Genomic DNA, 26,121 nt, shown 5'->3' with positions numbered 1-26,121 from the left:
TTTGGAAAACGTGCATACATGCATAACAAATCATGAGAAATTTCCCTATGGAGGTAGCGCTTCACAATTCTTCCAATTAATTGTAAGCAGTCAGTTACAATAAACTAAGCAACATTTTCAGCTTGTACCAGGACCACTTAATCACATATAAAGGTATTCTCAGTTTTTCAAACTGTTTGATATTTGCATGAAATATTTTCAAGAGCTGATTATATTAACTGCAGATTATATATTTTACTCTTTTCATTACTTGTCTAAGGAACGTAAAACGGCTCGGTGAATCTGAATTACTGAACATGATACAATGAAAGCACCATGCACACAGCTGAAGGAAATACACTGGAGGGTTCTTGTACCTATTTTTATCTCGTGTACCTGCCTTCTCTTGAGAAAGCAGGATTAACCTTATCTTGTAAAAGCTGTTTTCTTTTATCATTTGAACCAATCATAACAGATTGTTCTGAGAGAAGTTCTGAGAAGTTCTGAGACAAAAATGTCTGTGGCAAAACTGATTCCTAAGAATCTGAATCTGTTCAAACTGTAATTAGGGAAATAAGGAACAAAAGCCTCTAAATTATTAAAGCACAAAATGAAGAAAAAAATCCATTGCAGTAATGAAAGATAGCTAGGGATACAGCGCACATCATTTACTGTGATATATCACATAAGACGGTAAATAAATAAGTGAAACAAAAACATAACACATTTCATGACTAAACGTGAAAACACAGGACTAAATGTGACAACTTGCTCCCATTTTGCAATACATTATCTCCCTCATATAAATGTATATATGTGTGCACGTCCACACATATATGGACACACAGCTCTAATTGTAACAGCATAAGTCACAGTTACTATCAAGAACCAATACTACTAACTGGATCATCAATTATCTTAGATAAATTTTCAGGGCTGTCATTTGGGAGTTATCACCCATTAGACTAGAATGATTTCCTTCTTTTCAGAGAGCCACGGCTCATCATCTGTCATATAATGCAGTTTGCAAAGGTGCTACAATACTTGGCCCAAATATATTTGGTCTGAGATTTTTTTCTTCATTTACATTTGAAGCAGATGTGAAGAAAACAAGAAAAAGAATCTGACCATGAATCAACTTTGCAGGAACACCACGTGACTAGTATATTGGAGGCTAAGATATTAACAGTGGAAAGCTTTTCTTTGGAAATGGAAGAATGAGATCTTTAGAGATTTATTTCAAGTATGCTCATGACTACTTACAAAGGAAAAATACACTGTAATTAACTTTTTACTATTTCAAGTCTGACAAATGCAGAATTTACAGAAACATAAATCAACATGAGTAAATGAAAAATAAGATCTACAGAGTCTAAGGCTCTACGCCTCTCTGGAATTACACATCCCAGTACAAAAATTGTCATTAAGAGTGACTTTTGAATCATGAAAAACAAAAGAAATATCCTCTCATACTTACCATTAGCGATCACTTGAAAAATCTGCATGAATTTTAGTTAGCAGAAGACAAGATAAGCACTGATTCTTTGAGGACAAGTCAACAAGAACAAATCCCACAGTATTGCAGCACTCGGAAAAGAACATTAAAAGGCTTACCAGGGCCTCTGATTTGATTGTTGGCCTGCCCATTAAGTTTGGGTCAGGATGCAGCATGACTGGTTTAGAAACTATTGGTACCCCTGGATGTCGTTGGGTAGGTGGACTTGGAGCAAATTGCTATGGAGGTTAATTTAAGAAAGTTACAGTGCACCATGTATTTTGTGCAAAACCATCATTTCATCAAGAAAACCCAATATAACCAACTTAGCGACATCAATTTATTACCACTAATAGCACAAAAGCTTTGCAGAAGTATTTTAACTAATTGACCTACAAAGTTAACAAACCAAAACATTCCTCTTGCATTCAGATAGTGGCTTTTTTCCCTTAAAATACCTCCACCAGTAAGATTATGGAAAAATCTCATCCCTGCTTTTGGCATTAATCCCATAAAGGCAATGAACTGAACGAGGAACTACAGAAAAAAGGCTGGAATATGAGTGTAAGAATATAGCGAACCTGAACTGAAATTTTAGCCAATCAGTGGCTAAACAGATCTTTTAAGACGAAATTCACCAGAACTGCAATGACTAGCATTCCACATAAAGTATTTCAACATAACTGACCCTGAGTCAGCAAGGGTAAGTTATGCTAATTACTTCCCCTTGACTCCACAAAGTACAGTAGATATCCAGAGGCATTTAAGAGCTAATTATCCAGCATGTACTGAGCCTGATTCTACACTTCTTACTCAGTCAAAACTCCCACTGACATCAAGCATAGTTTTATTCAAGTAAAAGAGTTCAGAACTCAGTCCTGTGGGTTTAGTTTCCAACTCAGCCCCAGAAGCTCCAGGCATACTCTTGCTGATGTTTCTCACAGGAATTGTGATGTATTCCAGATATCATTCATATAGTACAAACTGTATCTTTGGAAGTTATTTGAATTAGTGCCAGTAAATTGGCTAAGCCACCTTTTTTTCCCCCTAAATTATATTTAAAAAAAAAAGTTTGGACCCAGATCTTTGAAAGTCCCTGTGGAAAAATTAATGTTGTTTTCCCCCACAAAGTACCTTGTTAAACTTTCTGATCTCAGAAGAATCTGAAGGTTCACAGATATTAACCTGTTAAAGCTGCACTGGAACTGGATGATTTCTCCTAGAGTTGCACACTTTAGAGACAGACTTCTCTAGAGTGCCTCAGAGTGGGGAAAACTCATATCCGGCGAGTACAAACAGTGGTCAGACAAATGGTTCTTAGAATAGTTTGCTTCTTAGCATCCATTACATTTAAAATATACTTTGCTCCTAGCTCTATCTGCCTTGCCAGAAAAAAAAATATACATCCCGAAATACCCAGACTCTGCATGCAATATGCAAACTTGGACTTTATATTTCTGAAGGTTGAAATATGATGTCTTCAGACCTTTAGGAGTCACTTCCACTAGATGACATTAGGTGTCTTCTAACACAATGATGAAGCCACACGTATAAACACAAGTGCTGAATTTTAAATAAATTGGTCACGTATAATCAGGCCCCTGACATTTCCTTGACATTAGCATTACATGGGGAGTTCATAAAACTACATTCATTATTAACTATACAGGACATACCAGTGGATTGCTTGACATGGAAGATACTTTGCCGACATGGGAGGTGTTTCTTACAACCTAAACAGTAATAGATTTAGTACTATATTCATCATTTTGAGAAACAGATCAATTTATACCAGATACATGCACAGTTAGCTGCCAAGAATATAACTGGAAATTTCATTCCTTTCATCAGGTGTTTGTTAGTATTGAATTTGAAATTAAATAATCTGGGGGAAGAAGTTATCAATACTGAGAAGGTTTACTAGTTTGAGTAATAGTGGAGAAGTCCACTTGCGGGACAACAATGATAAGCCTTCACTGCTTTCAGCTTTGGTAGGCATAAACACAATATCTTTTACTGTTGAAGTCAAGCAAATATACTTTTTCTGTTTATATATGGTAGTAAAACTAGACCCTTAAGAAGAACAGCAAGGAGAAATTGTCCCGTTTCTGATATTTCTTCCATGTCTGATACCACATTGAAAACATGGTGTTATTTGCTTATAAACAAAGCAGCTTTGGCTCAGTATTAATATTTTAATAAGAGCTTAAGCTCTTTCCTCATATCCACTGCTTATTATCTTCAGTGACAACTGAAGTGACAACTTTTTTTATTTTTTATTGACCTATTTTCTCTAATGTACCTGGCAGCGAAAACTACCAGAAACATACAGCGCAATAAACAGATTTGGGGTCTCATCCAGAATGGTAGTTCTTATATTCCTTTCTTTATCTGAATATTTTCTATGAGCAGTAGAATATATTTCTCTGAATACTAATGTTGTGCACACTTGTGTGTGGTATCACGTAAATACTTATTTTTATTCTGTGAACTACTTGGGAAACTTGTCATCAATAAGAACATCTAACTGACATTTCATTTTAGTGGATCTAGCATATTCTTGACACTTCAAACATAGAACACATTGATGCAGCACTATCAGAGGTCTACTTAAGTTTGCAAGAAAAGATTCATAGTTCACACTAGCGCAATTATTCACACAGAAATAATCTAGCAGTTTCCATTAAAAAATGATGGATCACCCCATCCTTCTCCACCCCAACTGAAATCATGCAAAAGCAATGCCCACTATTCCCAGGTAAACATGCAGAAAAATGAAATCCAAAAAATGCAGTCAATCAATCCATGCAGAAAAATGTGTAGGAAAGAGATGACTGTATGGGATCCTCTTCTGCCTTTTGAAATAAATATAAGAATCTTTTGCCACAAAAACTGGAGTATGCGAATGCTATTACAGCCCTTAGTAAAAGGAAGTATCAGTACGATGAAGCACCTGACCTTTCTGACCTAAAATAATGAGATCTTGCACAAAATTTCTCACATTTGACTCTCTTCTGAACTGAGACTGTAATAGGAAGAAGGTCAGAATGTTTTCTCCAAAAAGACCCCAAATCCTCTTTCATTTACAAAAACACCAACACACTGGATTTGCAAAAAGATTAACAACTCTTGTTTACTTAAAAATACTTTACTGATAATTTATACTGCGTTAAGATTTTAAGTTTCTGAGCTTCTGATTTGAAGGCTACTTTTCTTTGTCCACTGTTTTCACCTGATAAAACCATTTGATGACACATTTAAAACACTTTCAGAATAGTGATTTTTCACTACACAGATATTTTCTCCTCAAATTTAACTACCAGTAACCCTGCCACTGCTTTTTAAGTATTGTGCAGATGTGCTACGTGTCATAACAGTCAAGTCCAAATTTTATTTTTAATTAATACACCTTGCATGTGGCGGGTTGGCAAAACATGTGAGGAAAGAGCAAAATCCACTGGACTAATTATAAAAAAAATTAAAATTAAAACTAGTTTTGGACTTATGGAACTACATTGACTACCACGCAACATAATGAAATCAGCTCATTCCTTCATTTAACGTTGTGCGTGACAGATAGATGGGTGGATAAAGTGAGTGATGGAACAGGGGAGGAAAGCCAGGTAGGGGAGCACAGAGATGCATGCATCCAAAGAGATGATGAGGTCACCTGGGAAGCTGGTGAGACTGACAGGGCTGGACCTCTTGAAAGTGGAGCATTTGATGCAGAGAGCAGATGAGCTGATGATGTTGGAATAACAGAAGGTGTTGGTGGTGGAAGTGGCACCACACGTGGTTTAGGCTTATCAACTTCATCTAAGTTAATATCGTCAAGATCTGTTGTATGAAGCTGCAGGCCACCGGCAAACCGCCGCATTGATGTGGCAGAAGGAGAAGCAGAAGGGCGTCCACTTGCCAACTATGTGCAAGAGAACAGAGATTTGCCTTACTGGCTCATCTGCCTGCAACAGATCTGACAAATTAATGGCAAATCGTAACACACCACTCTGCCTAACTGTTCATGCGCTGAAAGCTCTTAGCTTCTCATTCACAGACCTTTTTCCAAAAGCCTCTCTAAAAGCACTCCTGGAGATTACCGTTTAAAAAGAAAAAGAAAACTGTAGTGTAGTGACAGTAATATGCCTGTTGGGAAAGCGGGCAGGAGGAAACAAAAAAATTGCACAGTGTCTTCAGAAAGTAAAGTCATGAGATCCTTTAGGAACAAAAAGCAAGAATTGCTCATTGCAGAGGTGATCTATGTAAGAAGAAAGTAATTGAAGGCCCTGAAAATCCAAATCATAAGAAGAAAAAAAAGAAAAAAAAAAAGGAAAGGGGATTAATGAATCTGGAGTAAATGATGTAACTACACCTTTGTAAAAGGAAGGGGAGGTAAACTTAAGCTGCTATCAAAGCAAAAATTTTAGGGTGCTATGAAATTCAGATCCCCAGAAGGTTCTGCACCTTCTAATTTCTGTTAGAAAACATTGTGAGGCTAACAAACTCTTCAGAGTTTGAACAAAACAAGCAGCTCACAAAAAAGAAGCATATATGCACAGGAGAAAGGGTTGGACGTACACGGTCACAGTTATTAGCGTTTCTTTCAGCTAAATGTCAGTGATCAGATTAAAGCGCTCAAGAAAACCCAGCTGATACTCTTTTGATTGTTATTTTGTATACTCAGCTCAGGAAATATTAGAGGTATGAACTGCCCTATAGATACATGAATCTTATTCTAATTTGATGTTACTTCCCCGAGGTGGATCTACGGTGACATGCTTGGGGATCTCTTCATCTGCCACACTCACCATTTGGTACTAAAAACGGGTATTTCTTTGGCAGAGCTCAAAAGACCTTGACTGCTGTTGCACCTAAGAATCTATTACATTTGGTAGCAGTTCAGGCCTGTAGCACCTAAATATAGCTCAGTTGCATTTATCCCTCAGAAGCGTTCCATCTTGATGTTTACTATGAGTTTTAACTTCCTGGGTAGTTTTGTAGTAATAGAAGAATTGATGGAGCAAGTACTATTCAGAGTACTTGTCTCAAACAGGGCTGAGCTCTAGTTTCTTTTTACTTTTCAATAAACAGTACAAAAATATAGCAGAACACAGCCAGGTCAAGTTAGGTAGTAAGAGAAAACTTAGCATAATCATTTCCCTGTCCTAGAGGCCTCAAAGACTCTGGCACTGAAGAGCCATATGGTTTCAAGCCTAAGGACAGGAAGAACAGAAGATCAGCTGCTTTTTTCAGTAGTGCTCCACATTGACCTGAAGGAAATCCAAAAGAGAGCATTCCCAAGGGTCCCCCTCTGTGGTTGCAATTGCTCAGTGATCCCAGGGGAGTTCAGCAGATTGTAGTGTTCCCCTGGATGCAGCTGTGCTTGGAGGAGAGCCCGAGCAGCAGGATGGTGGGAAAGCGGCTCTCCACATGCAGAGCCATCTGGCTCTAAGGCTCTATCACTGTCTGCAACTCCCTTCATCTGAGGGGATAATTAAAAAACATCTTTGGGAGCTTCCTCATCATTCTCTTGAATATTTTCAAGGGCTATAACACCTGTGCCTTTATTCTGTGGAATCATACACAAGGAAGCATTCATGAGCTCATTATCAATAATGATCTTATTTGCACAGGATACTAAAAACTATGGCTAGTTGTTCTAGTCTCAGTTTCATTATAGCCAGCATGTCCAGCCTAGTCCAAACAGTACTCAGCAGCAAACAATCATCAATGTTGTGGTCATAGTACACTTATACAGACACAATAAAAGCATTCACTAATAGTGATATCCTTATCAAATACCATCATCCCTCTGAAGAGGGTGAACATTAAAAGACTGTCAGTTGTTGGTCACTGAGTTCTTTTTACCATCTTAGAATGAAGGCTGAGGAGAAAACAACAAGATAGATTTTTCTCAGTTTTGTCTAGCAAAAACTGTTACTTGTAGGAGACAACTAGTGACTTATTTGGAGATTACACAATATATAGAAAAGCCAGGATTTTACCTCAGGAGACTCATTCTCCACAGAGGAAATCTGTTCTAACCGTGTCTGACACAGTCTTTCCACCCAATGGTGCACCTTTTCTGATTCCTCCAGGTCTTCTCGTTCTGTCTCAGACACCTTAACCATATCACCAACGTGTGAAAAAAGATTAGAGATACAGTTACAATATAAATAACTTTCAAAAGTTGGCGGCATCACTCAGTTTTAAAACTAATTACGCTTTTGGGAATGACTTCCTATTTTGCTGTCTTTCATATGTTCATCACTGCACATAGATGCTCATTAAATGTAGAGGTATCCTCATTTGGGCAAAAGCTGATTGTAGAAACAAGCAAACGTGGAAACAACAGCTTTTGCAAAAGAAAAAAAAAATATATATATATATAATTCTTTTAAACTTATCTTTTACAAGACGAAACAAACTTCCTGCTAAGATTCTTCCACTGAAGATTCACCTCATTCTCTTTAAAGCACATAAATAAAGCTTCTAATAGAGTTCTAAACATACTTTCCTGCTTTTTTCAATACATTGTTCTAAATTGTTTTGACTTGTCATGGGTACATGGGTATACTTTTTAAAAATAGTTAAGCTACATCCTTAATTTTATAGCCAATACTATTTTGCACTGATGGCAAAATACAACATACCTCTTGCACAAGACGATTAATTTTCAGTTGTTTTTCTTTTTCCAGCATTCCTTCTTTCTCCTTGGCAAGTTTTTGTTCAAATTCCATTTCTTTTTTATTTTTCTTCTGTTCACACAGACTGTCACTTTTTGATTTCTTTCGCTCTTTCCCTTTCTGGGAAGTTTTTTTTAGTTGATCAGATTTTTTACATCAGCTAAAAATACGTCAAACTTCAAGTTTGGTACATGAGTGCCTGCCTTGGAAATATAACTACAGTCTGTGCAAATACAAGGATGGTCTTTTAAAAGCAATTCTAAAGCCCATTTCCCCAGCAATTTGCATAAAATTCAACCTTTTTTTGGAGAGCCTATACAGCATCACTTAGGCTATACAACACCAGACGGTTCAACTCTTGCTCCTCTGTAAAGTTACAACATTAAGGCGCATTCAAACTACAACAGTTTGAATACTCAGTTTTGGTTGTCTTGATTTATCATCTCTCTGTTCTGTCGTTATTACATAAATGCAAGACTGACTGTTTTCAGGCGACAGATGCTCATGTAGAGGTAGATGTTTCTACATGTAAAACACCTTCACTCTTCATATATTCTAAACACAGCATGACATGCCTTAACAGAAACGAAAGAAGCAATTACAAGGAAAAGGCAGATTAGTGCAGAAACCAAGCTGGCTCCCAAGCAAGAACACTGCATCATGAAAACAAAACACCATCTGCAAAAATAGGATTAAAATCTTCTCATGTGAGAGACCTAATACAGCACAAAGCAGCCCTACAATTTTACACATATAGTGCAACCAAAGGGAAAGCCTTCTTCACAGTCTTTTTGAAGTCTGTGTTCCTATTGTCTTAGAAATACAACTGGCTTCCTGTTTCTACTTTTAGTGATGTCATTTCTGCTACCCTCCTCTGTTTGTACTGGTGGGGGCCTAGTTCATACTGGTAAGCCTATGTCTTGCTTTCCTTCCTGAAAAAGGGAGGGAAGCAACTGGTCACTTATTGTGGATTGCTGCCAACGCACAGAAAGGTTAGGCTTCAAGATTGATTTTGCTCTGCTCATCTCATCAGCCACTGAATTTTCCTGATGGTTTTGTGAACACAAAGTGTGAACGTTCTTCATCCTGCACAGAATTAGTTGTCACCCTCTCACCTTTTGCATCCCAACAGATAGTAACACCTCAGAAAACACTACCATTTTTCCTGGCAGCTACTAAAGTCAGTTCTCCCAGGCAAGTAGGTAACTAGAACTTTGTATTGCTGAGTTCAATGGGACGTCACCTAGTGCTTCATGGTTAAACGTTTCTGGTGTTGGAAAAAAAAAAATCAATAATCTTAACTAGTAAAAATAAAAACATGTTTCAGCACAAGTCAAACACCTAAGTTTTCACGCTAACACTTTAACATGAACATCACGCTCCTGGCATGTTTTATTCAGGGCCAGTTAAGTTAATTAATGCCTTAATAACAGCTTCTGATATCACTTCATCCTCTAATAAATTAGAATATACATGTCTACACAGTGCAATAATGCAGCAGGAGAACCTGTTAGATATCAACATTTGAAAAATGATTGAAATTAAAAGCACACTAAGCAGTACCTATGCCAAAGTGCTCCAGAATATGAACACGTATCAGGCAATCTTAGCTGTATTCCCTGCATTCAGATAGATGAGGATGAGTCATCCTTTCCATCTATTTTCCCCATGGATTCAGTTTACTTCCTATTAAAGACATTTTTAGTACAGAAGGAATTTTTGCTTTTAAAACAAAAATTGATTTGCAATTTGGAGCAGGATAAAAAGTCATTAGTTTCAGATTTTAAGAATATTTCTAAAAGCAAAAGAAACTAAGATTAAAAATATTTTTTCAAGCTTCTAGCCCATACTGTCGGAGTTTAACAGAAACTGGGTGAGATCTTTATTAATATATGAAAAGGTATTTGGAGGTGTTCTTGGTCACCAGCAAAACAGAAGATGACCTATTTGTGTGAAGAGACAATTTTCCTAACTTGCACTTATATTTTTCAGACATAAATCCTAACTGTACTGGCTCCAGCACCAGTTACAGCTCCAGAATGATTTACAGACATTAGGAGTACAAAATGGTATCAGTGTAGAGTCATTTCTCATTCTCTATCAAAGAAAAAAAAAACACTGGCACTTCCCATCCTGCCAGAAGGTTAAAGTAATACTCTTAAATGGCGACTCAAAGACCTCATCTGTCCAATGCAATCCTGACCTCCTCAGAAACCTGGATTTTTCAGGAGGCTTTCCTTGACAGTTCCACCCACTAAAGACCAAAATGACTCTGCACATCAGCCATCAGAAAAATCTGTAATACTGCTAAGATTGATTGAAAGAGAATAAAGCAACAGTAGAAAGAGGGTATTTCTTGAAACTACAATAATGTGAAATTGCAATATTTTAGAGGCAATTTTACAGTTTCATCAAGCTTAAAGATGTTCAATTATTTTTGTCTTTTCTATGTGACACATATGCCAGAAAACCCTTTGCTTTGAACACGCCTCTTACCGGAAGATTTGCCAAGGTATAAGTGGGAACTATATAATAGAATTTCTGAACTGAATTTTTGTCTCTGTATACTTTTTTGGTTGTTTTCCTTAAACACTGTTCTGAGGATTTTGGGGAAATGTAAGACACACATTGCCCACCTGTGCTAAACACCTTGTGCAGAGCATTGACACACTCAATCCCCCCTGCAGTTGGCAGGACTTAAGAATTCCAAAGAATTCAAAAGGATAATTCCTAAGCAGTTGCATCCCAAAAGCATCTTAATTTTTGCAGATGTTAAATGAAGAAGCACCTTACTATATGGAGCATCTAGGAGTAATGGAGGAGGAGGAGGGAAAACAAAAGATGAATTGATATTCAAACACACAGCAAGCTAATTTACACATCAACAAACTTTGTACCTTGCGGATTGTGGGAAATTTTCCTTCATAACGATAAAACCATCCAAAAGCTACAAAAAGGTAAAGGAAAAGGTGTTTGTTGAAGAAAAGTCAAGTCCAGATCAACCCATGCTGATACATATAACTGATCAAAATTTATTTGAAGAAGCAAAACCAAAGGTCTGATATTACATGACAAGTTCTTATACCACTTCTTGATCAATGCTCTATAAATATTTAGTCACAAGTTACCCTTATTTTACCGATATACATTCTGTGTTAAGCAAAGTAAATGCAACAATACATCTTCACACAAAACCATACATCCATGTCCACAATCCTATTACACATTAGTTGTAACAAGCCTTCTTAAATGAATTGAGTTTTCAAACTCATTCAAGCTTGTGGCAGAAGAGAGTGACGTTCAAAGAGACAAGAAAAGCTCCATTCCCTTGGATGAAATATTTTGAGCCAAGTGCATAAAAACACTGCTAAGTTAAATTATATAAAGGAATTTGTTATTATTTCATATAAGAAATACTGATTACAACATGTGTCTCAACACAATCCACCTTTCTGTAGGACCGACAGGCTCTGCATTCATGTCAAGGTGTCTTCAGAAAGCAGTGACCACAACAATGTTGTAATTTTTCATCATCTACCAAAGGACCACAGAAAGTGCCCTAGCAAAACCAAATGATCAGTTCAATGTCAAGACTGACTGTCAGGAGGAAGTGAAACACAGGAAGAATCTGAGTCGTGATAGGAAGTTAAGGCTGAGCAGCAAACCTGTTTATCCTGCTTCATGATCACTTCATCCATGTCATCTGTTGCAAGTTGGTCATGTGCAACTCCCTTTAAATCTTCTAGAGAAACAAAGGAGGAAAGGAATGAGGAGACAGAAATGACAGTGTAACTGGAGGTTCCCATGAAATAACGAGAGATCAGCACTGTGCAACTGGGAGTTTTCATGAAATAAGAAGAAGTTAGCAATGTGATATTTTTCACATAATTGGAAGAAAACTCAGCTCCTGGGTGTTATCAGCTCCTGAACATTCCTCTAACCCTCAAGAAGAGCAAGGATCAAGGCAGATGGTTTTTCCCATAATTAAATTGTCAGCAGTTCTGGGATATCTGGCTTCAAAGAGAAACACCAGCCTCTACCATGCTGTTACCACAGGAAGAACAATATAGAGAAAAAACTGTCCAAGTCAGAAAACTAAATGGATAAAAGACAAGGTAGCAGAAAAAACGTTTCCTCACCTCAACTTCTCACCCATAAGAAGCTGAGTGACTTGTCCAAGGTCACACAGAAATACTTTAATCAGGTCAGGAACCAACCCAGGTCTCCCCTGAGCTATATACTGCTCCACAAGCACTTCCTCCTTTTTGCTTTGCCTAATACCATTTTAGAACGCTTCTCATGTATTACCTATAACTCCCAATGTAGCTTCTTAATTGCTAAGTAAGCTCCAGGCATGTTAAATTCCTTTGGACAGCTGAGTCAGGCTTGCACTTCAGGGCAATTCCTTGTGGAAAAGTTACAGTGTACAAATGGTACCTTCTCAGTCTGCCGACCAATTCCAAAACAGGTTGCCCAATGACATGAAGGAGTTCTCAGGCTGTGCAGATTACAGACTTGGGGTTAGAGAGTTGTTGCAATGGGAAATGGATGAGAAGGGGAGAGGGGGGAAGGGAAAAAGGACGACGGAGGAAGAGAAAAAGGTAGCTTGGGAAGGAAAATGATAGTGAAAGGGGAATAGAAAACCAAAGACTAAAGAGAGAATATCCTTCAAAGTAGTCAGGTAATCCATACTAGAAAAAGTAGGATTTTTTTCACTCTAATGGTTGATCTATTTAAGTTATTAACAGAACTTTTACACATATCACCTTATGGACACACGCCTGAATTTTGCAAGTTCTTACAAGTGTGCTTAGCTTTCTCATACAATTAGATCACTGGGAATCGGTTCACAAGTTCCAATTGCATGCTTTCATGCCTTAAGTAGACACCTTGCTACCCAAGCACGCAGGATCTCAGGTACAAGAAAAGTCGCACTGGTCACAAATAAGTTTTTAAAACATTTTTCCTACTCATTTGACAAAAAAAAACAAAAACAAAAACAAAAAAACACCCCCAACTCATAGATTCTTAAAAATTTTTAGATTTTTCTGATTTCTTTTTCTAGTGTTTCTGTCCCTTTGCAATAATGGCTTCTGGTGCATTGTTGGATCACATTCAATGCATCAAATTGTCTACTCAAAGATTTACTTCAGTTATAGTTAAAGTAGTACTTTCAGCCTTACAATACAATTGTTAGGCCTGTACAAGAACCAAGGAATTCTTCAGGCAATGGAAAGCACACAGCTATTCAGACCGAGCAAGAAAGGGAGAGATGTTGATAGCATCCCTGTCTCATAGAAGAGGAGCAAGGGAGACATTCCTACATACCCCCAATCCCAGACATCCTTACAGTCCCCAAAGACTCCCCAAGTAGAGAGGACTGAGGTCCTATTGACGAAAGGATGAACAAGATTTGTAGCTTTTTGTGAACTAAACATTTTAGAGGTGTCTAACTGCTGTGTTTCTTTTTTAATTTGGATAAAAACTTCATGACTCAAAATTTAGAGGTTTCTCTTAGCTCTATAGCTCATTTAACTTCCTCTAAGTCAAAAAGCAAGTATTCCAAATGCATCTTCAATTAGTTGCAAAAAAACTCAAACCCTAACTCCACCCTCCATAATACACTGATTTAGAGCAAGGGAGAAGAAACAGAAGAAATAACATCAGAAATAGCATAAAGACCATTCATTAACTCTAACTCAAACTGTTTTCTGTCTTTAAAATAAGGTTTCTGTCTTCAAACACTCCACCTCCCAAGATCTCTTCCCAAATAAAAATATTATTCACTGATGTGCATAATGCAGAAAGCTTAAAAATCATGTAAAAATTGCCTCCTTACTTCTTAACTCCTTCCTTTTCAAAAACCCAGTAATAAAATGCCTATAAAGCCTATGATTCACTTGAGTAACATTTTCTTCACTAGATGAAAGCTCTTGTATGCATATAACTTCGCATTTGAATCTCAGCTTATCCACACGCACAAAAACACACAATCGCATACCATATTAAAAAAAAAAAAAATCTACTTCCATTTGGGCATACAGTGGAAACCATTGAACATCACAGAGAACTGCTCTGTGAAAAGGCTGAAAAGTAAAATGGTCTGAACAGAAACAATATGGAAAACAACGCACCCAAATCCTGAGCTAAAGGGCTTGTCAATTCTGACAGCTTCTTAGCGAGCATTTTTTCTGCTGATGATTGTTAAAAAAAGATGACTGTTTGGGTGGATGTAGATTTTGAGGGCTAGATATCTGCTAAACAACCATTAAAATCATATATCACACTCTTCCAATCTTCTGAAAATAACCGAGTCACAGCTAGCCTGGCTTGGATACGAGCTACTGATGTATTCCATACAGCTCAGTGATGTGTCTGAAACAAACACTTTCCACATCAAGCAGGTTGAAATCAATCACTTACTTTTGTGTTTAGAAGGAGGGGCAGGGTGCACTTCTGCAGTTACAGTCTTTAGAGAGTTGGGAGGCTTTTTAGGCCCCCAGTCTTCTTCCCACTCCTTTTTAAATTTCTCTTCCTCTGCTGTTATCCTATAGGAAAAAAAATGCAGCTAGGAATTCTGAGTATAAAAATAACATGATCGATGTAAATTCACTATAATTACCTAATGTTCAGTACATGCTTTTTTTTTTTGTTAAATAAAGCATCATAACTTGTCACTTTCCCCTCCTAAAATTCTTTTTGTCAATTTAAGTGTCATTTTACTGACCAATCTAAATACTTTTTTAATTTATTTGGAATATGTTCAAACTTTAAATGAGCATGCACTCACATATACCTATCTTTGAGAAGTGAAAGGAAGCTATTTTAGTATTATCTATTCACAGGCTCTAGCATTTCAATAACTATTAAGATAATCCACTAAATGCAGTTTAATTATGTAAAATACTTCTGCTTTTTATTAAGATAACGGCTTCTGAGAACAGTTATAAACAAACACCTTCACAGATTTTAAGTCCAGAGGGATATACTAAAATACTCTGATTGCCAATTTAAAATAAACCAAAAAAAAGCCTCACCTAATAGTTTTTTTTTCCCCAAACTGTAAATTAGTCATTAGAAAAATATGCAGGTGTATTTTTAGCTTCAGCATGTCTTGAACTAGTAGATTGATATACGGTGCCAAAATTTACTAGGTCTCAGATTTATATAATGCTATTTATGTTTGGAATTTCTTCTGGATCTCTAAATTAGCTAAGATAAACTTTAAAAATTCCCCACACGTGGTCAAAGCACTACTAAATCATCTGAGGTTAGGCTGACATTTAAATTTTATACCATAGTCAAGAGCAGGACACATTAGACAGAATATTTAGGCTAGTTACCACGTTTCCTTTTAATAAAAAAGGTAACTGAAAGTCTACTGAGAGTTAAGGACCTCTGTCATCATAAGGACTTCACATTTGAAGTTTTTTCCTGAAAATGTACGTGGAATACTAATATACAGCGTGTTGACTTTGCAGGAGGAATTCCTACAGAAAGGATTTTAGAAGTAGAGCAGAGACATCCACAGAGACTGTTAATACAAGAAAGCATCATATTCTAATGAAACTGCCTGTAAATGCTTATTAAATTTAAGCTTTACAGTATGTAAATTCCTATACTACCATCCTCCTCCCTTACGCCATTGAAACTAAGATTGATTTACCTAATTTGGCTTGTGTTACAGAAACACTTAACAATTGTCCAAACAGCACTTTGAAATTACACAAGGAAGTAGAGAAATGCTAGACACTACAATAAGCATCCCCGAAGGCAGCCTAATCATGCAAGTCTCACTAAGGGAAAAAAGAAGCATTTAGGTTCAGAAAGATACTGCAGATATCAAACATTCATTAAGGCAAAGAGACAGGCAATCTGGATTTTAAGAGAGGAATGATTCCTCACTCGCTATAGTCTGCTTTCATAACATCCTTCCACTACTATTGCAGGAATTTCTACAGCATACCACAGCAAAGAACAAGATGGTATCTATTCCCCAGGAATTAGAAAAGGAAAACGTGTAAGAATTCATCTGCACGCTGCTGTAAAGCCCGTATCGGGACTGTCAGAAGGTTTTTGTTTGGTTTTTTTTGTTTGTGACAGCTGAGGATTACATTACCTTTATACCTTACAGATTGAAAAAATCCCTGCATATGTTCCACTCACAAGCAGAGAACTTCAGCTAATACAGATACAGGAAAAGGAACTTAAGTGAATGAACAGAAATGAAAAACTGTTTAACATGTCAAATGTGCAAAGCTGAATACTTCAGAGTCAATCTTAGCTCTACAATGCTGTATCAAAATAGATATTTTGCAATTTCACACTACCTTTCATGCAATTTCTCCAATGCCATTTAGCAGGGAAATGAGTTAATGTGATAACAACAGCACATAACAACTGTTTTTTTTTTTGTTTTTTTTTTTTTTTTTTAAGTTCCACATGGAAAACAATCCTTAAATTGCATTTATAGTACCAAACTTAATGCAGTATGATCTTTGACAGAATCTGGCTAGTTCCTAGAATCACAGATTTTTTTTTTTTTTTTTTTAAAGACCATAACAGACTGTGATAATGAAAATCTGATTTTTTTGATAAAATACGTTGTAGAACTTCCTGCTTTCAATGCAATAGCTGTAATTCGATTAAATCTTTTTCTCAGAAAAAGAAAAGCCTACTTAAAATTTATGATGACAATCACCTACACAAGATCCTCACATACTTAAAAACATAGGACTTATTTCTAATCTAAATCTACATTGCTTTGGTTTTCAGAACTTTGACAGACTGAAAAGGCTATTAAATTCTACTCCCTGTATATTCTTACAGATGGTAAACGAGTTACCTGCTTTTTTTGTTTTTAACGTAAGCTAAATGTATATGTCATTAAGCACCCAAGTATATTTTCCAACTCTTTAGATCAGGGAAGACACAGAATGACTATCTCCAGCTCTGCATTATTCTTTTCTTCACTCTGTTAGAATTAAATGTAGCGGTCCCATGAGGGCAACAGAGTAAACAAGTTTTGAGACACAGGAGTTCCTTACTCATAAGTTTCTCTATACATTTACAGAGCATATTTTGAATAGGTGCTCAACTTTCAGTTCACATTAGGAGTTTATCACCACCGTAACCCTACTGTGTTTCCAGATACTGGTCTTCAGGTCAACTTCCTATCCTGTAAGTCTGTGATGTACTGATTCATATATATTGGATCCTATATTTAGCTAAATGGAATACGTATGATTTTAATACAAAAAATACGCAGAACGTTTTCAACTAGATCTAACACATAAGTGCCCTTTTTTAGGGCACTACATTGCCTATGTAGCTTGTTACTTACTGCTCTAGTTCTCTGCGATATCTCTCTTCTTCCTCTGCAGCCTTCTGGGAAATCTCCAGTTTTCTTCTATAATAAAAAAAATTAGGACACCACGATAAAAATAATATTTTCTAATTAAGAGCTCGCACAAAAAGTGTTAGGACACAGTTGGTAAGATATATACAGGAAGTACATATACACTGATGAAAAATGAATGATGAGCTTGCACCTCCTTTACACAAGTCTAAAAGATACTGAGGGTTCAACATACTATCATTGGAACCCTCTAAAGACATTCACAACCATCCGGATAACAAGGACATATCATCTATTTAAGTCACTCTCTCCTTCTGAGACAGTTCCTTAGCACATTATTGTTAGAGTACGAATTTGTGACAGTCCTGCTGAAGATAACTAAATACGGGGAAATGGCATCAAGAAAATACCCCATATCTCATTAAACCATAGAAGGATGGCAGTTGGGGAACAAAGTGACCCTTCTATTCAAGGTGTGCATTTAAACGATTTTGGCTTTGAAAACCCAGAACTTCGACACCACCAAGGGATAAGGAATTATGAACGGTGGCTCCACAACAGCAAAATCAAGTTAATGTCAGTTGAGTAACTCTTCACAGTTACCCTACTCTTCCACATCCTTTCCAAATCCAAACTAATTTTTTCCCTCTCCTATGCAGAGTCCTTACAATCTCTCTTTCTCTTGCTGCTCTTTGAGGATTTTGTTCGTCTCCAGTGCAAGTCGCTTCTGATGCATTAACTCCTGGCGTTCTTGCTCACGGAGACGTGCTTCTCTCTGCCTCTCTTCTTCAGTCATGAACAGTTCCTTTCCCTGCAATTGGAGCCCCCACCCAAAACAATCATGAAAAAGCCTTATGAAGGTAGTTCTTTTAGAAAATGATTCCAAAGGTAATAGTTCATCTGCCCTTTCCTCCCATTACTTTTACTGAGGAATACCTTCTGTAAGAAATAAAAAAAAAAAAAAATTCTGTGAAAGATCAGATCACTTAGTTCAAAAGAGGTATTCCAGTTTGGGTCCCAAAGTTGCAATGTGCTGAACACCTCATAAGAGGCATGCAGCTACTAAATTCAGCAGTAGCTGAACAGGTTCATGCCAAAGACGTGCTCAGTAAGTCAGCAGGAAGAAGCTCAACAGTCCATATTCTTGCAATTTAACTGAGCAACGCTAGTGAATAGTATATTGAACAAACCCCTGGGGTGAAGCCAACTACCCAGGTATTGTGTTTCTTATGCTGTCGTGCCTGGCTGCCTGTGTAAATGCTTTATCACTCAAGGAAGCCAAAACCAGGGAGCATGCATTGCAGAAAGTTGCATAGTCAATGAAAACATTTATCTAATTTTCATCGCTGAAATTAAATGTCCTTGTCAATTAGGAAGACAGAATTTTTGGTTTCACTCAGGCTCAAAGTAGATGGCTCTTGAACAGAAACAGTTAGTGAAGAATGCCTTTGCAGTATTGTCTTAGCTTCTCTACTCCTTCCCATCAGCAATCTCCTTTTGCAGTCTCTCCTTCAATACGATACACGTACTGGGAAAAGGAGAGGAAGGCAAGGAGGTGAGGTGAAGTAGGGCCGAATAGAAGAGAGTCCCATAGCACAAATTCACCATTTTAACAATGCAATCCCAGTGCTACACATTGGAGTAAATCTCAAACTTTTCTAATAGTAACATATCTGGGTGTTCAAAATAAATCCTTAGGATATTCACTTCCTGGAGCTTAATAAACTAGTCTGGAACATTTGTTTAAACGATGTTTACAATGCCTTTGGACAACTGCATCTTTTGTTATTGTAAGAGTCATTTAATTAAACCATGCATTCCTTAACATGGCTACATAGTATACCCCGAGCCCTTAGGATGTAGCTTAAGTAATTGATTAAAGCTTGTTCTCCCTACTTAATTCAGTTGTGTGGCAATTAGTAAATACTAGTTTTGATTAGTCTATGGAACTTGAGTATTCTATTGTATATAACCTTACATTTTATTATAAGGAGGATTAAAACACTAAAAAGGTCAGAAGAGTTATTCAAAGCCACACTGAAGTCAGTGGAAAGATTTAATTAATTTCAGTCGGCTTTAGATCAGGCCCCAAAGGCATATAGTTCTGTTATACAGAACAATATAAATGGAAAACTGAAATCTTTAATGTGTTGATACGTTAAAAAGATCAAGTTAACAGTTAAACTAGGAATTAATTTGGAACAAGAGTTTAATATAGTAGCTATTTAGGAGGAAAAGTTAATTGACTGCAATCCAGTCTACCTTTTATGTTTCAGCAGAAGAGGCCATCTATCAGAACACAAGCTCTCAAATATGAAACCATTACTGTAAAGTTAATTCCTGATCCTTGTCAGGTGAACAATTTTGTAGTGGCACTCATGGGAACAAACCCAACGTCACGAAATTGTTGTTTTTTTTTTTTTTTGAGAATACTGTGGATAGCTTTCAATGAAATAATCAGAAGTCATTCCAAACCACCCTGGTTTGATTAGACATTATAACAAAACCATACAGCTTTACTGCTGATCTATTTATTTTTACTATTTATGTGCCCACATAATACCTTTCACAAGTATTCTGCTTTTGTAATTTCACTACTTACAGCTCCTGCCACAACAGAGATAGTCAAGGTACGACTGCTTTTGAGCACTCTGACAGCCTGCAAATTAAACAAACAAACAAAACCAGTTTGCATTTAGCGATGAAAGTCTTGTATATACAGGATGATAGATGCTGGTTGTCAAAGCTGGAATTTCAAGAAGGCCAATTTAAAAACTAAAAGGTTGGTAGGCATGCAAATCCCTAAATCTGCATCCAGGGATTACAAAACCCCTTTAGTTACTGGCACAATATCAACACACACATTTTTGCAGGAGAATTGGACAGATTCTCAAAAAGTAGACTACTACTTATTCATGAAGTCAGAAAGTCTTAATCTTACCTCTTTATGATCCACGTTAGAAAAATCCACTCCGTTGACCTCTACAATCTGATCACCGACCTAAAGAAATTAACCCAAATTTTAGTACAGATGTTAAATTGATATAGATACTAAAAGGCATTTTAGAGACATACACCCTGTAACATTCCTAATACAATAATCATGAATACTGATGCAGTACAAGTGGAATGGACTGTGGAAACTGGCTGGGCTTGTTAGCATTCCTATTGCCTCTGACGAGGCAAGATATTGAGCTAGCTACTGGTCTGACCCACAAGGGTGCTTTTTATGTTCCGAAAACATAGGAAACTTACTTTATTTAAAGCGTAACCACATAAATATTTCTTTCCCGTGGAAAAAAAAAAAATCACAACTAGTGACTTCACACTGACCCAGAATTTTTAAAGAAGTAAACACCAAAAAGATTGTCTTGCGGTACCTACCTTGAAAAACAGCATACTTACCTCTAAGCCCACTTCTGCTGAAAGAGAACCTGGCTTAACATTGCTGATAAAAATGCCTGGTTTTTGTGTTGGACCACTGGAAATACTGGTGTAAAAAAAACAAACAAAAAAGTAAATATTGTTGTAGGATAATTCAGCGTAAACAAGAGCTCTTTGTTTTCTCATCGTTTGTTTCCAATTCAAGAATAGTTTCATGGTATCAACCAGTTCTGAAACAAGCACTGTTATTTGCCAGTATATACCACAAGGGTTTAACATGCTACTTGTCTGTGCTTTACACCACAAAACTATGATTAAGAGAAAAATATTCAAACTTCTGGTTATGTTCTTAGATGCTGTAACGTCTGTTCTTAGATTATGCAGCATAACACACTGGCCTACAACCATCTAAGAGACTGGGACACTGACAGCATTGGAAAGTTTGCATGTAACCCAGTGAAGAATTAGTAATTGCCTGCATAGCTCCTTACTGGGCTGTGGTATACTACATATATTAACACCGTTATTTTGCAGGAGTATTTATTAAAAGCAAAAAGGATGTTGCATCTGGGGTGGAAGCTAAGCTGAAGCCAAAGACAGGAATAATTTCTGTGGATGATATAAGCAGTGGGTGATAGTTAACTACCTTTCCATATTTGTAAATATTTTTTTTCAATTTAAATCTGCCCAACAATATGAAAGAAGAAGTTATGCTTCATGAAATATTCTTGCTAACTTGCTAACTTCAACTATCTGATGTTCCTAAATATATAAGAAATCTTAAAATATCCCTCCTCTTCCAATCTCTCTATAACTAGCTGCAAGGATTTGAGTCTTAAAACCACCTGTTCACATATTTGAAAATCCTGCAAATTCAGCCTTAGCTTTAGGAACTGTATGCAGCTGAATGATGGCTTCTCAGTTTTGAAAAGGATCACAGAAAGGAGTCTAAGTTCAGGGAGCCAGCTTGACATCGGACTGTGCTGGAACCTACCACGTCGCAGAGCAGCATTTATAAGTACACAGATCCAGTTCCATGACGCAACTTGTATTAAGTCACTCAAATTTAAAAATAAGAGCAGACTTAATTTTTTGTTTTAAGACAGAATTTGGCATACAGATAGTCATATTTTGTTTAATAACATATAATGTATGTCACAAAACGTCCTTCTGATCCAGTCTGTCCTCCTGATGCAGTTTGGATCTCTGTTGCCCTAACAGCATATCAATGAAGGAAGGGAATGACAGCCCTTGATGTCTTACTTTACAAATCAGTGAGGTGCTCTGCAAAATGATATTAAATAAGAATCATTCACCCACCTGCATCCCATGCCTTTTGTACCAATCAAGCTAATGAAGACTTTCTTCTCCTTACTGTCTCTCCCTCCAGATGAAGCAAGACCAGCAACGCTGCTCTTTCCTTCCTGGAGGGGGAATAAAAAAAGATGCAGACATTGCCCTGTGTTGAAGTCATAGCAAGACTGCTATTAAACTTCATCAAGTCAGGAACAAACCCTGGCAATATTGTGGTTAGATCCCCACAGGGCCCTACTAGAGCTGAATGTGAAGTACTGTCATTTCAGAGGAGGCGCATGACTAAGGTAAAAGACTGAACTTTCCTTCCAAAAAAAAAAAAAAAAAAGTATCACTTAAACAGTCAAACTTTGCCTCCAGGAAAGGGTGAACGAAAATTAGAGGAAAGTGAGATGGCAAATGAATGAATTAGATGTACCCTGACAGAAGAGCTTGTCAAATACATGGTAATGCTCACTATTTAACTGAGCCATTCTTCCTGAAAGCAAAAGAATTATACTTTCTCTCTTCGTTGCTGCAACCCATTGAAGTCACTTGCATTCATACCTGTCATTCCAGTCTCCACCAACATAGCTAAAATAGGTCAAATAAACTGTTAAGGATTAATATAATAGAACAAATGACATGGTAAGTTAACTTCAAACAAAATAAGGTACCAATTAACGAGTAAAAGATATTCCATTTGTATCATGTACTTTCCACATCTAATAATTCTAGAATTGTTTCATATCACAAAAGATGTTTCTTCTAGAACACTTCTAACAAGACTTTGCTTCATAAAAAAAAAAAAATACAGTAACTTCTGTGATAAGCTGAGAGGACAAGGTGTTTCATAACCACTGCGTATTTTCCAGAAGACATCTTAGTAAAATATCGATCCCTTACCCCAGAGTCCGACACAAACTGGTCCACATATTGCCATTTAAGGGGTTCATCTGCTGAACTGGAAGCAAAAAGTGATAAAAAAAATTAGTGGTGAGAAAGTAAATTTGAATGTATTCAAGAAGCAAACTTGGAATGCAGTCTCCAAGTTGCATCCACAAGTTCATTTGGACAGCATTCACAACCGGGTTTTTTTGGCAGCTATTTAAATAAAATATCAAGTAAGCAGGCAACTATTTACACTGCTAAAGCTGGTCAAACATAAAGTTAAAGAAACCTCAAGTGAAACAATTTTGGGAAACTTCATGCAAAAACAATAATAATAACTTGAACAATTTCTATGATTGTCTATGCACAGAACCATCTCCCCATCAATAACTTTTAAAATATTCCAGTCATATTATGAAGAACTAACTTTTCAACAAAAATTGGAAAAGGACATAAACAGTAATTTGAAATTTTTCTAAGCGCTGCTGCTTCTCCAAAGCAATCCTCAAACATTACATGCACGCAGCAGCAGTGGAGCTGTCTCCTAAGCTGGATTCATGGATAATGATATTTCCATGTAACATAAGCTAATAATGAAGAAATAAAAATCGGTTCATTTAAGTAGGCACCTGGCATAAAGAGCCAGATTCATTAAACATTACCACTGCTTAGCCATTACACAAGATGTGTGCCATTTTAATCAGCTATAGAGCTGATTTACAAATTTATACTACAAAAGAAAATTTACAAGTTTTCAAAAATATGAAAAACACTGAGAGATTATTTAGATATTGAGAAAGTTATGTGAAAATGATCTAATCTGCATTCAAATTAAATATTAATTTGGAAATACAATTGTTGAATTTACCTTTTGACAGGTATCATGCCAATATCTGGAAAAAAAAAAATACTGCGTTAAATAACACTTTTTGCAGATCATTAGCCACCTATTAACAGCAACCTTCAGTGATACAGGTGATTTTTGATGTTACTTACGTCTTACTTTTATGGACACTATTTTCTTTGTGCGGATGAGATTTATCACTTCCTCATGGGTGCATGAAGAGATGGAATATCCATTTATACGAACTATCTCATCTCCAACCTCAAAAATAAAATGTAGAGGGGAAAATTGTGAACCAATGTAAAAAAAACTTGTAAGCATTGACGTGATCTGGCAACAAGTGTGATGCAGAGGTTTGATATGTTGAGCCCTGAACACTTCCGGAGTTTCAGGTAAAGTCCAGACGTGAATTACCTATATTTGTTTGAATTTAATACTCAGCACCAACAGGGCATATTAATGGCCAAAATAACAATTTTACAGACGTAAGTGAGTATCTGGATTCAGATCACTTTGGAGTCATTTTCTTTTATTATATCTTAGTAGCAGTAAATTTCCTTTTATCGTATGTTCATCTGAGACACCTTTTTCATTATTTTGATCATTAGGAAACTAAACGTGATCCGATTAACTCGCCTGATTCCAGATTCAGAACAATGGAATTGTCTTAATGCTCCATTTCAGAGGCAACATCTTATTAATTACAGTAGTCTTTTACTAGCATCATGAATGCTTATTCTGGGGTTCCGTAGCCCAAGTCTTCTCGGATCTTCTACGTTAGTTAAGAAATTGCAAGCTATTGATACATCTGACAGCTTTTCAAGTGTTTCACAGCCACAGATCACCCCTCCTCCTCCATTTACTATGGTCAGGAAGATGGATTGTGTCCCCTGGGCTGTGGCATTCCCCCATAGTATGACACGGGGGAATAAAAAAAAGGGGGGGGGGGGGGGAACTTCAGAGAAAAACAGAAGTAAGCTCCCACCAGAAAGGCGGCAATTCAGTCACTTACTCCCAAGCTTACACAGCCTCTGTGTGCATGCAATATACATTTGGTCTCCATGGATAAGAGGGAGCATGGTCAGAACAAGCACTCTGAATATCAGAGACAAAACTATGGTTGTGCCCAAAGCAAATTCAGATAAAGAGAGCTTAACTCAAAGCAGCAGGAACTCCTACTCATGCTCCCCATCCCAAAGGGTTGGGTCTGGGTCTCTGTATAAAGATGCAGGCCCACTTTGATTTCCAAGTCCTTCCAAACCTATCTGCCTTTTGTCTCACAAGTGGGGTAATATACTGAAAATTATCTGGAATTTTCCACACAGGTTTCTCCTGTTGCACAACAAAAGATGCAGGCTTTCAGGAAACACAGTGACTGTCCTCATACAACTCACTACTCAGAAAAAAAGAAAGTTATTGGAGAGAAAAAAAATAGTATTATGTTCTATGGGACAGTGCCCATTGCTAGCATGTACCACTTAGCTCAGAATAATTCAATATTTTTTCTAAACAACAGAAAAACACATCACAAAACTCTCATTAAGGAATGAGCAGAAAAAAAGATAAGTGAACCATACTCTAGCCCCTTTATAAGAAAGCAGTGTACTATACCAAATAAAAGAAAGATATGTAGATGCAAAAGAACTGTAGAAACAAAGCTACATAATAGTGCATTCAGTTTATCTCCAAGACTTATGATCAGATCCTCGAAGGACCGGCTATATACAGGACTACATCTGCACCAGTGCATTAAGTATGGAGACCTTTCTCTAGCACTGAAGACAACTGTCATGGGAACAGCCCATATTCCTATGAGCAACTCTTATCTTCAAGAGCAGGGTGGCTCCATGTGAGCTGATCACTAGGAAGAGCCTCTTGCCTCTGTTATCTCCCCAGCCGTGCATAGGAATTGATTGGAAGTGCTGGCTGGCACGGATCAAAGCTGCCTCAGGGACCACGCTAACATACCTGTAGACAATCAAATGACAATACCCCAAGAATACTCCCTGCCTGCCACTATTCAGTTTACCAGTGTAGAATAGCTGTTTTCTGTTTTATTTTTTAATTTAAAATCCAATTTTCCGGAATAGACAGAAGAGCAAATACACCTAATAAGTATTAACTTATTAATGTGATAGTACAGCAACGTATCACCAGAAAGCTTTTGTTTCAAAAGGCATCCTTTGCTCTAAAT

The 26,121-nt window shown here is 37.0% G+C and overlaps 1 protein-coding gene across 5 annotated transcripts in view; it reads right to left on the bottom strand.

Moving 5' to 3' along the window:
- Positions 1-26,121, bottom strand: part of USH1C (USH1 protein network component harmonin) — a 62,113-nt gene that overhangs the window by 21,200 nt on the left and 14,792 nt on the right. For all 5 annotated transcript variants that reach the window (XR_011141342.1, XR_011141344.1, XR_011141345.1 and 2 more), the window contains exons 5-15: positions 24,080-24,188; positions 23,952-23,976; positions 23,099-23,156; positions 22,220-22,323; positions 20,921-21,005; positions 20,457-20,516; positions 20,118-20,174; positions 18,184-18,326; positions 17,501-17,566; positions 14,581-14,705; positions 11,823-11,899 (exon numbers count right to left, since the gene is read on the bottom strand). Coding sequence is in view for 2 of the 5 variants with exons in the window: in XM_068944909.1 (XP_068801010.1) it covers positions 11,823-11,899; positions 14,581-14,705; positions 17,501-17,566; positions 18,184-18,326; positions 20,118-20,174; positions 20,457-20,516; positions 20,921-21,005; positions 22,220-22,323; positions 23,099-23,156; positions 23,952-23,976; positions 24,080-24,188 (909 nt within the window). In the remaining 3 variants the exon portion in view is untranslated. The remainder of the gene's footprint in view (positions 1-11,822; positions 11,900-14,580; positions 14,706-17,500; positions 17,567-18,183; positions 18,327-20,117; positions 20,175-20,456; positions 20,517-20,920; positions 21,006-22,219; positions 22,324-23,098; positions 23,157-23,951; positions 23,977-24,079; positions 24,189-26,121) is intronic.

The sequence above is a fragment of the Struthio camelus genome, chromosome 5 (assembly GCF_040807025.1).
Source record: "Struthio camelus isolate bStrCam1 chromosome 5, bStrCam1.hap1, whole genome shotgun sequence".
NCBI classification, from domain to species: Eukaryota; Metazoa; Chordata; class Aves; order Struthioniformes; family Struthionidae; genus Struthio; species Struthio camelus.
The sequence above is the reverse complement of the archived record's forward strand: the minus strand, read 5'-3'. Positions and strand labels throughout refer to the sequence as shown.